An 18,772-nucleotide genomic window follows, 5' to 3' on the forward strand; every position below is an offset into this window, starting at 1 on the left:
CACATGCATCCTCTTAAACACCCCATGAGGACACTATCATCCCTGTTTTACAGATGAGACAACTGAGGCATGGAGGGTTCAGTTGCCATCCAGCATGTCTGCTAGTAAACGGAGGAGCCACGATTTGAACCTAGATTGGTCTACCTTCAGAGACCACTTTAGAAGTCCTGTTTGCCATTTCTTTTAAGTTTCTTGAGCGGAGAGGAAACTAAGACCCGTGTGTTCTTGTGTGTGTGTGTGTGTGTGTGTGTGTGTGTGTGTGTGTGTACTACAGAAGGAACAGGAATGGATACAGAGTTAGAGACAATTCTAAAAGCAGAACAAGTCATACACCATTGCCAGTGCCTTAAAAAAAGATCTTTTTTTTTTTTTTGAGGAATACCTCTGGACAAGTGCTTACCTGTTCCCATGAACATGGGACGCACAGAAGGCAAAGCTGTAGTGAAGGAGGGTGGGGTCAATCATGGCGCCATTTTCTGCCCGTTCAAGCAAGTCTCTGAGGTAGCAGAGATGTCGGTGACACCCTCGGACTCCGTTTCGGGCGCAATACTCGTCTAGGACAAACACCTGGCCAGGACTGAACCAGCCCTGTTTGGGGAATAAAGGAGAGACTTTCTTTTAAATACAGGTTTTTTTGTGTTGCTGTTTTGTGTTTTGTTTTGTTTTGTTTTGCTTTTTGGAGAGCTGCTACGGTCGGAAGTAACTAGAAAAGGGGGTTTAAAAATTTCCAGAGCCAACACTTGCTGATTTCTTCTAAAGTCCCAGCCACTGTGCTAACCGCTTTGTGTGTGTGCTGGCTCCTTTGACCCTTGGGACAGCACTATGGGGTAGGCCCTGTTTTCCCTGTTGGATGGGTGGGAAACTCAAGGGAAGACATGGAATTTCCCTAGCATCCCAGAACTAGTAAGTGGTGGAGTCTGGATTAGCAGACAGCATGATTCCAGAAACACAATCGCACTTGCTGCTCTAACACTGAACCTTACACCTTCTAAGAATGTTGGGGTGGAGACAGGGTGAGAGCTTGGTTACTGATATGAGAAAACAGTAACATGACGTCTTATATTGGTACTGTGCTTTATACTTGACAAAGAACTTTTGCTGGAGCCCCACAGCAATCCTGTGAGGTAGGCAGGGCAGGTGTATCTCCATCTCACAGATGAGGAAATAAATCAGGGCTGTTCAGGGACTCACAAATAATATAAAACAGAAGTAGCCCTGGCTTATTTCACGTCTTCTGCTTTTCCTACTCTGAAGCACCAAAGATTTTAGGATTGGTTGACATACATTTTAGGACTTTATACATTCTTTCCCTCTGAAAGGAAATCTTTTTAAAATTTTATAATGAAGATACTGACCAAACTTTGCAAAGAGAGCATCGCGACTAAGTTTTCAAGTTGTGAACCAGACAGGATACAATTAAACTCCAAGGTGCTTCTTGGACCCTGGCTTAGCATTTTGCTTTATTTTTTTCCCCTGGCAATTATTTGTTTTCTTACTATTTGCTTGCTGTATGACCAGATGAAACGCTGCTATAAAAGAGAATCTGGATGGAATCTCTGATTCAGAGCAGTTGGGAAGCATGATGGCATAAAAATTGCTGCCTCCATGATGCCCTTAAAAAAATAGATGCTCAGGAAGGCTGAGAGACTATCCACTCAAGGTCACCCGTCAGCCAAGCCTGAAAGCAAATCACTTCTTTTGGTTTTGGTACTTTTCCAAAGCAAACATAAAAATAAAAATAAATAAATAAAAATTTAAAAACCCCACAGGTTTCCCTCACTGTCTGAAAAAGGAACGTTCCCATGAAACCTTTCAGAAGCCAAAATGGTGTGAAGTAGAGAAGCAATAATCATTTTGTACAAGCGAAAAATCCTCTTTGAATTCCTTTTGGTTATTGAAAACAAGTACTAATGGAGGTCTTTCGCAAAAGCAAAGTGGCGTAAAGTGAACTTTTCGTTAGTGGGGAGAAACCTGTGAACCAGCTTAGGTGGTATGTTGTAAGCCAGGAATTTAGAATTCTTTGAAATATAAATCTAATTTTACTTTGAGGGTCCTCTCTAAGTCTTTCGAATATTGCTCTCCGCCTTGGGAGAGAAGAGGCAAGAGACAGTGACAGAGGGTGGGTGTAGGCCACAGAAGTGCAGAGAGGGAGGCCTCTGCAATACTCTGATCTTGTATCGGTGATCTGGGGAATCTTCGATTGACAACACGCAGCTTAGCAATGCATCCAACGAAAGACGGCATCTTTCCTATTTCAAATTATAAGTTACTGCAGAGGGCGGGAGAGTAGTCGAGGCAGTGGGCTGCCCCTATAGGCAACTTCTTTGCCACTCCATCTGCTACCCCAAATGCTAAATCTTAGAAACAACACTGCTGTGAAAGATTAAAATATATTTTCTACGACTCAGATGACACCAAGTCTTTTGTAGATGCCAAAATAGCTGCTTTGAAAAGAGTTGAAGAAATATCAATTAGGAACTCAGTCGAAGACACAGAAAAATTTATGTATCCCTGCTGGTCGGTCTCCAAAACTAACTGAAAAAAAAAAAAGATTGTAATAATGAGAAAATGAAATATATAGAGGCAGGAGATAAGGTCCTTTTAATTGCTGTTATGTTCTGAAATTTGGGGATAATGATTAATAGACACAGGTATACAAATGCAGAGGGAAACGATTTTATGCTATTCATAATTAATTGTGGATTTTGGAGCATATTTTTAAGCCTATATGTGATTAATGCGAAGCAAGTTTCAAAATTTCACTTCTGGCTTAATTTTTTAGAGCATTTACTAACTCTTCTTAGTGACAAATCTCTTGGTGAAAAAGAAAATTGTTTTAAAAAATGATGATGTGAAAAAAGTCTTGAAAATAAAACACTTTAAAAAATTCCTCAAGAGAATAGGAATTATACATAAAAGGGAATGATTTCAGCTCAGCGGCATATTCTTACAACTTTCATGAATGCAATTTATAATTATGTGAATAATCACATAATCATAGGAAACACATTTGGGAAAAATTGCCTTGCAATGCAAGGTAAGCTTTTTTTTTTTTTTTTTTTTTTTTTTTTTTTAAGTCAAAGTGATGTGTTCCTTTCCAATTTGGCAAAGTTCAGATTCTTCTGATGAAGTGATTCTAAACCCGAGATCATCAATGAATCTTTTATGAGACGCAGATTAATAAATTATTCCATATAATCCCGTTTCTGTTTTTAAGACTATTTTATCTACTATTTTTAATAGTTTGGCTCCTGGTTATAGGAAAAAAAAACAGAATTTAAAATAAAAAGTAGTAAGAATAGATTGAAGAAATAGCATGTCATAGGAAAGAAACACATTTCATCATATTTATATTATCGTCAATAATACGTTAATGTTAGTAAATTATATAGTATTACAATATACAGACACATTAACCTTAGTGTGCAGAGTCAGGGATGAGGCTTTTCCTCTTTGTAAAGTCATTTCGTTATGTCCCCTCACCTTTCCCATCTATAAAGTGGGATTCATATCATTTACCTTTAAGAAATGAAGTAACAATTTATGGTTTATAGGAGGAAATAAACCGGGTCTTTTTTAGGCTTCTGAATTTGATTAGTATAAAGCCCAAAATATATCTTCAGGAATCCAATAAAGACAGAATTTTTAAAAAGACATAATAGTTGTCCCTTGAATTTAAATGATTTAAATCTAGGCTCAGAGCAGGATTTCAAGAAATGTTGATGCTCTTGCTGGAGAGCTGGACTTCCAAATGTCTAAAGCACCATAAAAAATTCCCCCAAAGGGTGAAAAATGCTTCGAATACTATGACTAACAAGAAGCCGTCCAAACAAACAAATCCAAACCAGTTTAGCTTCTGAAAAGCGAAGTGACATTTATTTACAAATCATTTTAATTTTTGAAAAATAAACAAAAAGAACACATCCATTTCTGAGACCGAAGCACAGGGTCTTATCATCTGAGAAGGGGAGGGAGGGGGAATCTTAAAGTCTTAAGAAACCGAGGCAATTTTTACAAGTTCTCCACAAGCAGGTGCCAAACTCGATTACCCTCTTGGGAATATTTCTCGTGTAGCAGCTGAAAAGGGGGAAGCTTAGATGGGGAGGCTGGGGAATTGGATCTGTCTCTACTGATAACTGCCTCCCGCTCTGTCTTCTTTGGTAAGTAAAACTATCTCAACCCAGGAAATCAAGAACACATTTACCATTGTTAAAGGGGCTCTGTAACAGAGAAAAGAGCTTTCGATATAAAGGTAGAGAAATACCGCATTTAAAAAAAAATGTTAATCGTGTTTAAACTGCTGTAGACCAAAGAATATACTTGCCAGGCAAGAATAGGAATCATTAAGTCTGTGATCCAAAGTAAGGCGTTGCACCATCTCAAAGAGGGAAGCGTGGTCAAAGTTACAGGGGTTGGAAGAGATAAATTCATCCATGCCATGTTTTTGAGCTCTATCTGCGTCTGTTCATTTATACATGTAGAGAGAGACACAATTTAGAGAAACACATCACATTTTCTTTGACATTTCAAATATACAGGAATTCACTAGGCATTATGAATGCTAGCTGTTTCCCCTTTCCCTCCCACCAACATCCGCAAGATATTCTTTTTACCTCCCATTGTCAACTTGCATCACTTACTGGTGAGTTTATTGCATTTAGGCAAAAATATATTGGCATCAATATGTTTATCAAATGATCACAACTCCAGTGCATTTATGTTGTTCTTTAAAAACTAAGCACACGACCGTAACTTCGCCTGCAATTCACCAAACACTGAAAGCAGATCGGATCTTTGCTTATAAAAGCCTAGTTAGCTTTTTTAGGTTTTTAATAGATTCTGCCATTCCAGTGGTTATATCTAGAGCAATTTCTCTACAATTATTGGGATTATCTGGAAAAAGGGTTATGCTGATTTTCAGCCAAGTGACAATATTTGTATCCTCCCCTTCCAAATCCCCATTGCCAATTTGGTTTCACAAAAGATTTGGGTCCCCGCCCTCCAAAACTAAAAGAAAATAATAATAACAAAAGATTTTCATTGAAACCTGGAGAATAAGTTAAGTGGGAATTTAGTTTGTGATAGCCAAGGTCATTGTCTTATAGTGTGCTTACAATTAGCAAAGCTTATGAAAGAGACAAACAGATTTACTCAGCAAGGGCTATGATCTGCCATTTATTGTGAATTAATAGTCTCAATGTATTCACACTTTTTCTTACAGGGTGAAGGCTGCAAGCAAAACCTCCTAAGGGCTAACTAATTAATCTCAATATGTGTAACTAAAATACTCTATACTCAATCGGCAAAAGTACTCAGAATTCAACTCAAGTGAGAACAAGTAAATCCCGGAGAGGTAGGAATGAAGAGCCTACACATTAAAGGAATCAGCTCACTCCACCTCATGTTCACTCACTCTCCTGCTATGCTCACTGCAAAGAAGAAGCATCGTATATCAAATTAAGCAAGAGTTTATTCATCCCCTGGTATGCAATATTCTACCGGAAGGAAGAGGGGGGACCTGCCTGGGACCAGCAATGCTGTCTGGACAGGAGGAAAATCAATTTCTGATTGAGAGGGTGTTTGGATAGATTTTCATACATGGCCCTTTATCGCAGGCAGCTTCCCGCCCCCTGCCCCCCTTCTATGCTTGGGGTATGACTGAAAACTTGAATTTTGGTAGCAGGCTGGCTTTAAGCTGAATATTTCTCATCGCATTATAGATTTGGTGTATCATTCAGACCTAAATCCACGGTATATCCGATGCTTGCCCTCTTCCTGTTAGATTTTCAAAATCTCTAGTCATTTTTCATAGAAGCAGCAAGTGGTCAGTGTTTGAACGGGATGTGTTGCTTATGCCCTAGACACACAGAAGCAATGGCTTCCAGAAGGCAAGTTGAAGAATGTGTATTTTAATAGCCAAGTTGCTCCATTAAGATGATAAAACACAAGCTTTTGGAAGGAATATCACCCGCGTGAGAATTATATTAGAGAATCTGAAAGAATTCTCTTTGCTGTGTTAATTGCCTCGGATTTGTCTTCAAGAAAGTGCTTTCAGTGTGAAGTCGGGTGCTTTATCTATGAGGATTCTTTTGTTGGTTGTTTGGGCTCCAAGCTGTATTTCTCCTTTTGACTCAGGATGGCTACTAAGACAGGTGGCCCGAAGTTGCTGCTGGGGAAAAAGCTAGCTGCTTCTAGACTATGTCTGCGTGAGATTCCTCTGGCCCGAGGCAGGCGTCTTAAACCTGCTCCAACTTTAAATCTCCGCCCCCCCCAACCCCCACCCCTGCAGGAGGGCAAACCTGTAATCCAGGTGCCACCTTTCCATCCCTCAGGACAGATGATGCCCTCCCACCCACTTCGGGTCAGTCCCAGGTCACTTTAGTCGAGGAAAAATAACAGCGGAGCGCACTAATTGCTCATCCTTATAAAAAGCCTCACCCATCTCGTGCCTCCCAATTTTAACAGAGAGATGAGGCATTTTGGCTAGCACCAGCTTCTTGCTCTCGGATTTCTCAGAAGAGGCTGCAAGCTGACAAATCGGCCCGGGGCCTTACTTTGCCAGTTTGGCTCGGCTATTTTACTGCTCTTCCATTAGGATGGCGGAACCGGTCATTGAGCTCGGAGAGAAGGGGGCTCTTTCGTAGCTGTTAAATGTAGGACACAGGTCTCAAGTCTCTTCTTCTTTATTTGTTGAGCCTCTTGAAAACTTTGCGATGAACTATTTCACCTTGCCGCCTGCCCACTCAGGAAATGCATCTGAAAAGGCAACTTGGCTCCTCCGTGGAGACCTGGATCCAGATCCTACTCCCTGCCTCCCCAATACATCACAATACAGCTTCACCGGGCTAAGTCCTGGCTTAGAGTACATCTAAAGACCAATTTTGCCTTCACTTATGTTTTAAAGGAGGCTTACAGAAAAATATGCTTAAAATCAGCCTGTTTTCCTTCTCAGAAAGCCACTCTGTCAACATAAAAATCCCTTTTCTCTTCTTCCTTTCTTTCCTCCCTCTCTCTCTCTCTCTCTCTCTGGGTCCACATGGAGATGAGCCTGGGACTCCTTTAGGAGGTCTGGACTCTAGTTCGAGCTCTATTTTTAAAGAGCTGAGGGATCCCAGCTTGTTGATCTCTGAGACTCAGTTTCCTTGGGTGTAAAATGAGCCGGATTTTCACTGCCCTTGCTGAGGTCACCTAAGCTCTTTGCACACCGTCTACATGTATAAGATAGAGCCTAACACAATGGGAGTTTCCAGCAGGTAAAACGAACAGCCTCTGGATTTTGCTTACTCAAAATCATCATGTACCCAGATTTAGCCTCTTGAGTTGTTGGTTCCAACCACTCAACAGCGCTTGAAAGGGGGACTGTCTACCATGAAATCTTTGAGAGTCTCGCTGAGCTTATTTTCTTCAGAAAAAGAGGAGTGGGGTGGGGAGGGGAGCAGGAACACTATTTTAAGGTGTCAGGGGAAGGGGTCTGATTTTTCAGCTCTGTCCCAGCAGGGATTGGGTACTTTTGTTCTCTGCTATATTCCCAGCACCTAGAACAAGCATCTCTCAGTACCTGGTACACAGCAGGCACTCGAGACATAGGTGTTAAAATAATGAATTTATTTCATCAAAATAAATAAAGTCACTCCTTCAACAAATATTTTCTATTTCTTGATTTAACGAAATGGTGATATACTAAATTCAGTGCAAACAGTTTATTTGAGCTAGGGTAACAGGTGGTTAAGTGGGTGGGCTTAAGGGGTCACAAAGACTGAATTTGAGGCTAGCCCTGCCATTACTAGGGATGTGACAGTGATGCAGACTGATTAGTGTTTCTGAGTGTCCTCCTCGTATGTAAACGGAGAATAGTGTTTGAGTCTATCGGGGGAAGGTTGCTGAGAGGTTCTGCTGAGAAGTACCTGGGCAGCTGGCACACAGTAAGTGCTCAATAAACCTTAGCTATGAGTGGGCAAATTTCTTAGTGCTCCTGAAGCCAGCTTGTTCAAAGTTTTCAGCGAGCCAAGGATGTCTCTGTATTTATGGCTAATGTTAGTTACAGGTTGTTTCTTAAACCATATTGCTTCTAGGAAGCTGGGAGCCTTCCCAGTCTCTCTGCATTGTACTTCTCCTCTGCCCCTGCACAACGAATTCGCACGTCCTATCTCTGTGTTTTTGCTGGTTTACGTTCCAATTTTCCTGTGGTCAGAACACCCACATATAAGTTGAATCCCTTGCTAGATAATATGTTCCTTGAGGGCAAGTTTCTGATCTGTTCTTTCCCCCGCCAGCTCTCAGAGGAGGCAGGTCCTGAGGAGGTGTTTATTAACTGACTTATTCTGACACTTCCATCCCAGGAAACTTCCCATTGACTTTATTAAGGAGTCACACACATGGGGATTCAGATGGCATCTTGCAAATCCAAAAGTGGGAACATGTGCTGTTCGGGGGAAAAAAAATCTTATAGAAGGAAACAGAATTCTAGGTGCAGGTGTCTTTGGATACCATTCAGATTGTCTGCCTGTGTCTCCATACATGTCTAGGACCATATGCATTACATATGTTGTCTATTTTAAAATAAAACACTGCAGTGGTCCAGCTGTTCCAAATTCTGTTTCAAAGAACTTGTGGGTGCTTCCCAAGCAACACCATATAGTCATTCTTGCACTGCCCCAGTCTGTTCTCCTACAGTGCTGAACATTACAAAATAGATGCTCCTTGCAACTCCATTTTCCCCTGTACAAACAATTGGAACTGGTTGATTAAAGCAAAAAGAAAACTCCAATGCTGCCGTTAGCAAGGGGAAAACAGCTCGGAGCAAAATATGAGAAAGTTACTTCCTGAATTCAGGACACCTTGGGATCGCTTCCTTTGCCAATGTTTGCCTTGTGTCAGGAGAATGAAAATGAATTCAAACATAGGGTAAGCAAAACAGAATCAGGAGGCTAAAGTGGCAGCTGAAATCTCCAATGATGTTTGGATTATCCCGTGCTTTGGGAGATACATACCAATGCTCTTTTTCATTAATACGTGGGTTTTTTGTTTTTTGGTTTTTGTTTTTTAAGAAATCAAGGATTGGCTGCATTTTAAGAACGGACTTCAACCTTTGCCTTTTCCAGACCTGGCTGAATGGTTCCTAAGTTTTCCTTGGTCTGCAAGGGCTCCAAACGTCCTAAAAACTGGCCATGTAATTTTATAGGCTCTGCAGGTAGGGCATAATTCAACACATCTTCCAAACAATGCTACTTGTGTTCCTCCTGGGGTTTAACTGCATAAAGATTTTGAAGTCCTGTATAGCATGGGCATAGAGATGACTTCAGACTAATCTTCGGCGAATAAAGTTGATATACCTGAGCTACATTAAGAAACTTCAAGCACTATTAATGGCATCCATGACACAAAAGCAGGCTGATGGACACAAAGACTTCTGGAAGGCAAGTACACTTTCAAGTGGAAACTAATCAAAACTTTACCCCAAGTTTGCTCAGAAACAATTTGGTTTGGCATTTAAGGAATGTTGGGAAAATTCTGGTTCCTAAAGTGATATGATTATGTGGATTTTATACTCTCATTTAATCTACTTCATTAAAATCCAAGTGACGTCACTAATTGGTGACCCTACTGGCGATGTTGTTCTTTGATCATGATGCCTGGGTTTATTTCATGTTTGATATCTGTTTCCTTTTTCTTCCTTACAATGGAAAACATATATTATTCATGATCTCTTGGCTTAATAACAAGCATATGTATGTGATCTTGTTTCAGACATACCATTTTTTAGACAAGTTTGCAATAATGTCTACCGAATAAAGGTAATTTTCTTGGACTAATGCAGCTTTCAAACCTTCATTTTATTGAGATTTTCCTATTATTCTAACAGCCAAGGGAATGAAGACAAAAGGTCATCTCTCTTTTTATTTTGTAATATTACATTTTGGAACATTTCATATGCTAGGAGAAAAAAAAGTCTGCCATTGAAAATAATTATTGTATTGTTAATAAATTGTCTGAGAGAGGCTCCTTTCTCTAATGAATTCCTTTTATAATAAGCTAAAGGTAGCTGCTTTAACGCTGAAATTTCGAGCACAGTTATAGCTGTTGTTACTCCTGATGGATGCTAGAGGCAAGAGAATAGCTAATGTGACTCTAAAGTCATTGTGAACCCCAACTGCAAATTAAAAGGTGACTTTGTATCTTTCTTATATGGAAAATGTGTGCTTGTCATATCTGCTTGACAGTACAAGAGTGAATGTATGGTTTGGACAATAACGAACAATGACAGTAGTCAACCTCATCAGAAGACATGAAATAGAGAAATGACAATGATTGATGGCAGCTGGCTGTTTACAGATTTTTCTAGAAGAGTTTTCTTGGCATGATCAAGTAACGAGGGGATGTTGTGCCCTGACTGAGCTCTACATAGCAAGCAAAAGATTGGTCTTCCCATGCCTGCTGCCCTTGAGAAACAACTTAATTCCTTCATGGTCCCCTTGACTCAGTCAAGCTAACTTGCATGGCCAAGAGAGCATGGCTTCTCAGGAGCTATGAAGGCCCACATTGCACTTTGCGAAAATCGTGACTTTAAAACTACTATGGCAGTATACTTAAGGGGATAAACATGTGATGTTTATTTCAAGGTAATTTTTATAATTCTTTATAAGACAGTTGCTTTGAGTAAAAAGCATAGTAGAGATTTTGTCAATGATCTCAAAATGAATAAATAAATGATCTGTAATTTCCCCTGCTGTAGTTATTACATTTTCAGTGAATTTACAGAGTGCTTGATGACGTCTTTATGTTCCCTGTGACATGAGCAAAAATAAACTTTCTGTGGTTGGCTAATTAATAATGTATCTTACTGTAAATCACTGTATGACATGAGTGTGCTCAGCTGATTAATGAATAATACATTTTAAATGTGCCTGAAACACTTAACAAAGAAATGAACCTTCATTTAACATGCACTATGTAGATACTATCATGGTGTTGGGAAAATTTTTGACCTAATTGAGGGAGTCTATTCTTTTTTAAAAAGTCATTTACTTTTGCAATGAGAAGGAAAGTGATTTACAGTGTGGTTTGGGGTCATGCGAATTAATTTGGCATTGAGTTAATTCTTTAATATTGCATTCCTGCAATGTAGCAACTGCAAGTTGACAATATAAGAAGATACAGCAAAACTCTCAGTGATAAAACTATAGAAAGGAATAAAGGCAAACGACTATTTGGAAATCTACTAGGATAGCAATGCGTTGTTGTGCAAATATATGTAAATTCGCTCAGAACAGAATTCATTCAATCATCTATTCATCCATCCTTTCTTTCATTCTTTAAAAAAAAAAGTAGAGCAAAATCCTAAATTCCCGCTATATTCACATTCTACGGTAAGCTTTTAAAATGCCTCATCAGACATTCAAAGTAAAGTAAAGTAAAGTTAAATTAAGTATCTGCTTGGAGTGGTGAAAAAAAAAAAATCTGTCTGCTAGCCAGGGGTACATTTATGCAAAACAAAAGAAAAAAAGAAAGAGAGGGGTAAAGAAAGCAAATTAAAGAAACAGAAAGAATTAGAAGAAAGTACTGTTATTAAATGGGCAGGAGAAATGATATGACCTACGGTTTCTAAATCAGCATTCAGAATACTCAAGTACATATTTGCCTGCTCTCTTGACTGATTTATCTATTTCCTTCTAAGGTCAAGTCTTCCCTCAAAACATCGGGTGGACAGCTTTACCTTCTATGAATAAAAGAATTGTAGATTCTCTTTCATCAGTAACTCAGCGAAGAGAAAGGTTTTTGCAAGTTTTAAAGTTTCTTTTTTCTCTTACAGGTGTATATTAAGAGAAATTAATACAAATACAAACGATGTCAAAACAGTTATTGCTATCCTTGTTCTTGGGAGTGGGGTGGCTGGCAGAGAGGCATTCGAGACCAGAGGTCCAAACCCTCTGGGGGGGGGGGGGATTTGTGATTCAGAAGCTTTTGTGAATCAACTATATGGACTCAATCACGTCCTTAATTTCCTGTTTTTGTGTGTGGCAGTCCCATGTATTAGAGCTCTCCTTTCAAAATTAATCCTCTTTTGGGTCTTACTTGGATCACACCCTCAAGTCAAGTACAACGACCTCTTTAGTGTTCAAATAATGCATTTACTTTATCAATTGTATTCTGCACTTTCTTGAAATCTTGTTCAGCTAACCTTTTTGGGTCTCCTACCCCACCTTTCTATTTGTTACGGTATCCACGGCTACCGCCCCACAGGTACCGCTGACCGTTCTAATCTTTGGAATGGGAGAGGAGAAACACCACATTATCAGAGTGCAAAATGATCTGTTTTCAGGCATTAAGCAGTCAGGTAGCTGTAAATTCCGTGAAGCAAAGGCATTATTTGCCATTTTGTTGTGATGCTAATTAATATTCTTGGAATGAAAAAAATCAGGAGATGTTAATGGTTGGCTTTACTCAGAGGATCATTTGATGCCAATATGAAAGCCAAGGAGAGGAGGCAATTATGCACACATCACATGCATCCTAGTTTCGGTATGGAAGCTTACATTTCAAACCTAAGGTCAGGAAAATAACATGAAAAGTTTTACTACAAAGTCTAGACATGAGGGAGATTTAAGAGGATAGGGAGGAAGCACATTGCAGGTGTCAGATAATCTAGTCTGATTATCTGAGCTGTGCTAGCTATAGGGGAACACTTACCCTTCAGTCCAGCTAGAAGTTAGCAGGGTAAGAAGGAACAAACCAGAATAACATAAAGACTAGCAACAAGGCTCAGGAAAGCAGACAGGAGTTCTAACCTAGCAGCTAAAGTTCTTGGGTTTGAGCAAAGATTGAACAAGAAAACGTAAATGATACAAAATAAAACAAAAACCAAAATCAACCCTCCCTCCCAAACCAACAGTTACCAAGACCCCACTAACTGTTGAAGGCTGTTAGGGTGATAGCAAAAATAGAACAGTTCTCAAAAACATCCAGCTTTGGGGATGTATGATGTGATTAACAGTTATTAGTTGAGAAACAGACATTAAAATGAGACTCATTTCAAGTGATATATCAAGTAATCATTGACCAAAGAGCAAAGCTTAAAATCCCCCCTCCCTCCACCCCACATGAGAACGGAGGTACTGATTGTTACTGTTCCTCTAACACAGACTGGACAGGAATCAGGTGTCTCAATGAGAGGCCACTTGGTGTAATAAATTGTGGCAACCCTCAACAACAGATTTGGACGTAGTTTCCAAGGTGAGCAATATTGGCCTTCAAAATTGGAACATTGCACATATTGATTCAAAAACATTGGACAGCTAGCCACTGACTTCATTTCTTCACGTTGTAACCAAAATGAAAGGGGAAAAATTAAATCAACGACAACACACACCAAAAAAACCACAAAAGAACAAAAAAGTTTTAAAGTTTGGTGGAACCCTCCCCAGATCATTGTAGAGTCACATACAAACGAATGAATAGCAGGATCTATTTTTTTCTTCGGTTTTTACAATTCCATGGAAATACTCCACTCCACTCTTTCTTAGACGTGTCTTTTCATTTTGAAATTGCAAAAAATAAAAACTGTACCCAGAAGTCTGTCAAACTGAATTTAGAAAGACCCAAATAAACTCATAATTACTCCCAAGCTTCCCAAACTGTAAGATGTTCTATTCTCAAGTTACCCTTGAGCAGACAGCGACATGACAAGACTGGAGTGTTTATTTTTCTCTACCCAAAAAAACCTCTCCCATTTTTCCATAGCTTCCCTTTGCCAAGTAATACTAATAAAGTGATTACAAAGTTAACTCGCTCGAACGTTGTTCCTAAAAATTATTCACTTGCAAGAATGGCAAATATTTTGAACAGATATTGGATTTGATGAACTGTGTACAGAATTAGGTATTTAACAATGACCCTTACCTTTTGGAAGTCAAGGAAACCTTTTTAAAATGCAATACTTGATTGGTTTTACTCATTTTATTCCAGAACCGGTGCCTGAATGTTTGCGACGTGACAATTTGGACTGAGAGCCAAATATCAGTGAAGGATCAAAGTTTGCTACTTAGCACTATGCTGTGATTGTTTTTCATTTTTCTAGAACCTTGCTTTGTAGTGCCAGGTGACCAACCTGTCCCAGTTTGCCCAGGACCAACGAATTTCTGGGGACACAGAACTTTCAGAGCTAAAACCAGGGAAGTCGTGGGCGAATCTGGATAAGGCGGTAACCCTAAGTATGGATCGACAATGTGAGTATGACTGCTACCCATAGATCAGGCCCGATCTGTTTCATAGTGATGGTTTGAAATTAACAAACTAAGTGTAGCTGTAAAGTAATTGTGACATAATCCCCATTTTGTGGCAGATTACACTAAAAATTATGATATATTCTCCAACCCCCAGCCAGTTTTTGGTTGTTATGCATAACTACTCAGTGGCAGTACAGAATGTAAAGTTCCTTGTTCCTTTTTTTTTTTTTTTAAATCTTTAGCATTGGTGTTATATACCCCTCACTGCAAATGATCAGGTGTGGTGCAAAAGGCTGGGTCGGTTAAAATCCTGACTGGATTCCTTTACTAAATTATGGGAAAAGAAGCCTCACTTGCTGGTACTCTGGCTGCAGTTTTTATTAAGTGCCTAAACTAGCGATAGAAAGAATCTGGAGGGGTGCTGAGCGTCTGTTTTAGTAGTAAAGGAACTATGAGATTATTGGGCTTGACACTGTTGGATGGAAGCTCTGGGTAAGGACTATCATTTATTAGATGGTCATGGTATACAGTTGTGCATATTGGGCACCGCACAACTCAACAGGCACCATTCACATTTTTGTCTGTGTGCAAAGTGACTAAGGAAGTGCACAATCTGCATGGATGAATGTGCTTGCTTTGTTCTTATAGAATCTGGAGGTATAGTAGGGCCTCACACCTTTTGGAGAACCCCTGTTCCTAACAGTGATTAAGAAGACACTAGAGAAGGTGGTTCTGCCACAAGGTACGGACAAATTCCAGAGGCATGAATTACATTACCTTCTCACATATCTCTCAGTCTACCTCCCATGCTCTCTAGGGATGATATTACCTATTAGCTCCCATGCTTACCTAGGGATGATATTACCCATATTCTAACCCTTAGAATTTTCCTTTGGATTCTCCATTTAATACAAGTTCCCTATGTCAACTAGGGTGTTGACGTACATCAAGCTCCTGTGCACTCAATTAAATCTTCCTGCTGATGCCTAATGACTAGCACTCTAATTTTCTTGCTAAATGAATCTTACCCACAGAGGAAAATCTAATCAAGAGCCCCTGCATATTTCCATGAGGAGACACTCATTGCCTCTTCAGCAGCCTCCATTGGTGGTCTTTTTTTTTTTTTTTAATCAGTACCTGGTTTCCATTTAATTTTACTCCCGAATTCCTTCCTCTTTCCTACCCTAGTGAGGAAAAAATGAGGCTAATCACAAATGAAGCAGTGATTTCTTGATCTGGGAAGATGATAGAACATAAACACTGAAAGGTAGGTGAAATGACTTCAGAAGAAATTGAGATTCTTTGGAAATAAAACCAGCATTTTCCAAATACCACTGAATTTAGATACACGTTCTATGAGGTTGATTTGGATGGTGATTACAATTAGAAATTTTCTCCCCTGATGTGCACATAATTCTATTTCAGAGAAACATGATAGGATGTGTTGTTTCTAAATTTATTAAAATGGAGCCTGTCAGGCAGGGTGAAAGGAAGGATTCCATCACAGAGTGTTTCTTTAAAACAAAGTAAATAAATATTGGGTATGCTTGATCTCAAATCATGACTAAACCAGAGAAGGAGATGTTGCCTTCTCTCTTTATTGATCTCAGATAAACCTAAGTGTCACAAATGTTAGAGAAAACAAGAAGAGAGTGGGGAAGATGGTGGTGGTTACGTTCAGGAGGGCTGTCCCTTACCCCAATGTCCTTCCTCAACTTCGTCCTCCTTCTTTCAGGGTTTTCTGTATGGAAACCCATAGTGATGGTGTGATTATCCATAATGTTCCATGGATAATACATCTTTCTTTAAGAAACCATTGGTACTGGACAGGAATTCCTTGGAGCACCTGATGGATAGTGTTTCTCATCCAAAAAGAGTTTTTGTTTGTTTTTGCCATAAGCAACGGTGTTACAAGAACACAGAAATGGACATGGCAGTGGAATCTATTAGGAAAGAAAATTCACCTCTCTTTAGCTGTGTAGCTGTAAAATCATTTGAATCATATGCATATTTTGCTTAAGAGTGACAGGGAGAGATTATGTAGAACCACTGCCTTGAAGGCCAAGTTTCTGCTGTGGGCTTTTGCACCTGCTTTCCTGTTTGCTGGGAAGGTATTTTTGAGCTGACTTCCTATCATTTGGGCTTCAGTTCAGATCATCTCTCTCCACCCAGTCACCACTGCATTATATTCTCTTTGTATTTTTCAATGTCTGCAACTATCTTATTTATTTTTTTGATTTGTGTGCTGGGATGCAGGTATCCTGAGAGTAGGGACCTCGTCTGCCTTCCTCATTTGTATGTCTCCTGGCCTGGATGTTTGTCTCTGTGAACCAGACTGAGTAGGTTCCGTGCTAAAGTAAGGAATCATCATGATGATTGCTGAAAATGACTTGTACCTGAGTAATCCCTGAATGACTTGATATTCCGGGTATGGCACAACTCTCTATAGTTGATGTTTGTAACTAAAATGAATTACTTTATTTGGTGCTTTATATTTCCAGTGTTTCCATTGCCTTTGTTTTAATAAACGTCTCCAAGTGCATGCTGGATTTCACCTTGCCTCATGTATAAGAAGTGTTGGGAGAGGAAAAAAAAATCTCCTAGGTAGCAAAAAGTTATGGCAAAAGGGCAAGATGTTAAAATGGATACAGAGGTAAGAGGAAAAGGAACTGGAAAATGAACCAGCAACATTTAAAGAAACAGCTTCATTGCTGGGTCCTGGTATATTTGCTCAGAATGGGATTTTAGGTACCATTTTTTTTTTTGTTTTGTTTTTTCCACTGCATGTGATAATGTCATCATTTATTTTTAAATGGTTCTAAGTTGCAGCTTTAAATTTACTTCAAATCAAGCCCTATTTTAAAATTACTTTTAATAGGAAGAAATGAGTCAAGGACGTACATAACCTACTATATTTGAAGGACTCAAACAAATACAAGCCTGGCTGTGAATTCCAAACTCTCACCAAAACAAAGAGATAAAAATACACCTAAAATATATTTTCCTCTGTTTAGTCCTTGGGGGGAAATGTCAAGTATTGCACTTTAAAATTACTTTCATCTAACATTTTAGTTCCAACTTTTTCCCCCTGAATTAATCTTTTTTTTTCCCCCAGCAAACATAATTTTATGAATCCTTAACATTAAAGCAACTAGATTTTCTAATTCAACTTTGGAAAATTTGCTTTCCTCTACAGAGCTATTTTTAACAAATGGCATATTTACTTACAAAATTGGGAGATGGGGGCGTCCAGCTGAGGCACGTTCCCTCCCTTAGCGTTGAGTTTCTGGACTTGGGTCGGGGGCACTGGCTTATGTGACTGCCCAGTGGCCCGATACATGGCTTGGACCCACAAGATCCGATCTTGTTCGTCATCACTTGCAAATATCACGGTGTCTCCTTCTTTGACTGCATTAAAGAAGGCTCGGCCACCCTCTAACCCTGGAATAAAAGGGAATAAACACTACTAAGCTGAGCCACCATGTTCTGGGAAGAACCATGCCCGAGAAAGGCCATTTCTACTGCTTTTCCTCGGGCCAGAGAAGGGAGGAGCGGTTTATTGGACTCTAAGATGGGAAGTCTGATACCCACTTGGCCACAGGGTGAAGCCATAATGTTAAAGAGACATTCTGAGACTGGCTCTTGTCTCTGTCTTTGTCTTCCTAGGGACAGAAGTGTCAAGCAGGTTGCCTACTGGTTGAGTAGATATCTGCCTATAAACATACTATTATTTTTCTTATCTTTGGAAACTACTATTCTTTTCTTATCTTTGGAAACCACCACCACCACCACCACCACCACCACCACCACCACCACCACCAAAAAACCATCTCTTGACCCCACCTCTCCCTTCGGTTACTCCAATTATTCTCTTCACAACATAAGGGGAATCTGTACCCTGGGTTCTTTTTCTTTTTCTTTTTTTCTTTTTTCTTTTAAATTTACATCCAAGTTAGTTAGCATATGGTGCAACAATGATTTCAGGAGTAGATTCCTTGATGCCCCTTACCTGTTTAGCCCATCCTCCCCGACACACCCCCTCCAGCAATCCTCTGTTTGTTCTCTATATTTAAGAGTCTCTTATGTTTTGTCCCCCTCCCTGTTTTTATATTATTTTTGCTTCCCTTCCCTTGTGTTCATCTGTTTTGTATCTTAAAGTCCTCATATGAGTGAAGTCATATGATATTTGTCTTTCTCTGACTGACTAATTTCGTTAGCGTAATATCCTCTAGTTCCATCCAGGTAGTTGCAAATGGCAAGATTTCATTCTTTTTGATTGCCGAGTAATACTCCATTGTATATATACACCACATCTTCTTTATCCATTCATCTGTCGATGGACATTTAGGCTCTTTCCATACTTTGGCTATTGTTGATAGTGCTGCTATAAACACTGGGGTGCATGTGCCCCTTTGAAACAGCATACCTGTATCCCTTGGGTAAATACCTAGTAGTGCAATTGCTGGGTCTTAGGGTAGTTCTATTTTTAATTTTTTGAGGAACCTCCATACTGTTTTCCAGAGTGGCTGCACCAGCTTGCATTCCCACCA

The 18,772-nt window shown here is 39.5% G+C and overlaps 1 protein-coding gene across 15 annotated transcripts in view; it reads right to left on the reverse strand.

Annotated features, from left to right (window-relative positions):
• Positions 1 to 18,772, reverse strand: part of CADPS (calcium dependent secretion activator) — a 481,138-nt gene that overhangs the window by 138,786 nt on the left and 323,580 nt on the right. For 14 of the 15 annotated variants that reach the window (XM_042929883.1, XM_042929885.1, XM_042929886.1 and 11 more), the window contains 3 exons: positions 17,451 to 17,663; positions 4,325 to 4,461; positions 401 to 588 (listed from right to left, as the gene is read on the reverse strand). In XM_042929883.1, coding sequence (XP_042785817.1) covers positions 401 to 588; positions 4,325 to 4,461; positions 17,451 to 17,663 — 538 coding nt within the window. The remainder of the gene's footprint in view (positions 1 to 400; positions 589 to 4,324; positions 4,462 to 17,450; positions 17,664 to 18,772) is intronic. The other variant, XM_042929881.1, reaches the window with a different exon arrangement.

This window comes from Panthera leo, chromosome A2 (assembly GCF_018350215.1).
Source record: "Panthera leo isolate Ple1 chromosome A2, P.leo_Ple1_pat1.1, whole genome shotgun sequence".
Classification (NCBI taxonomy): domain Eukaryota; kingdom Metazoa; phylum Chordata; class Mammalia; order Carnivora; family Felidae; genus Panthera; species Panthera leo.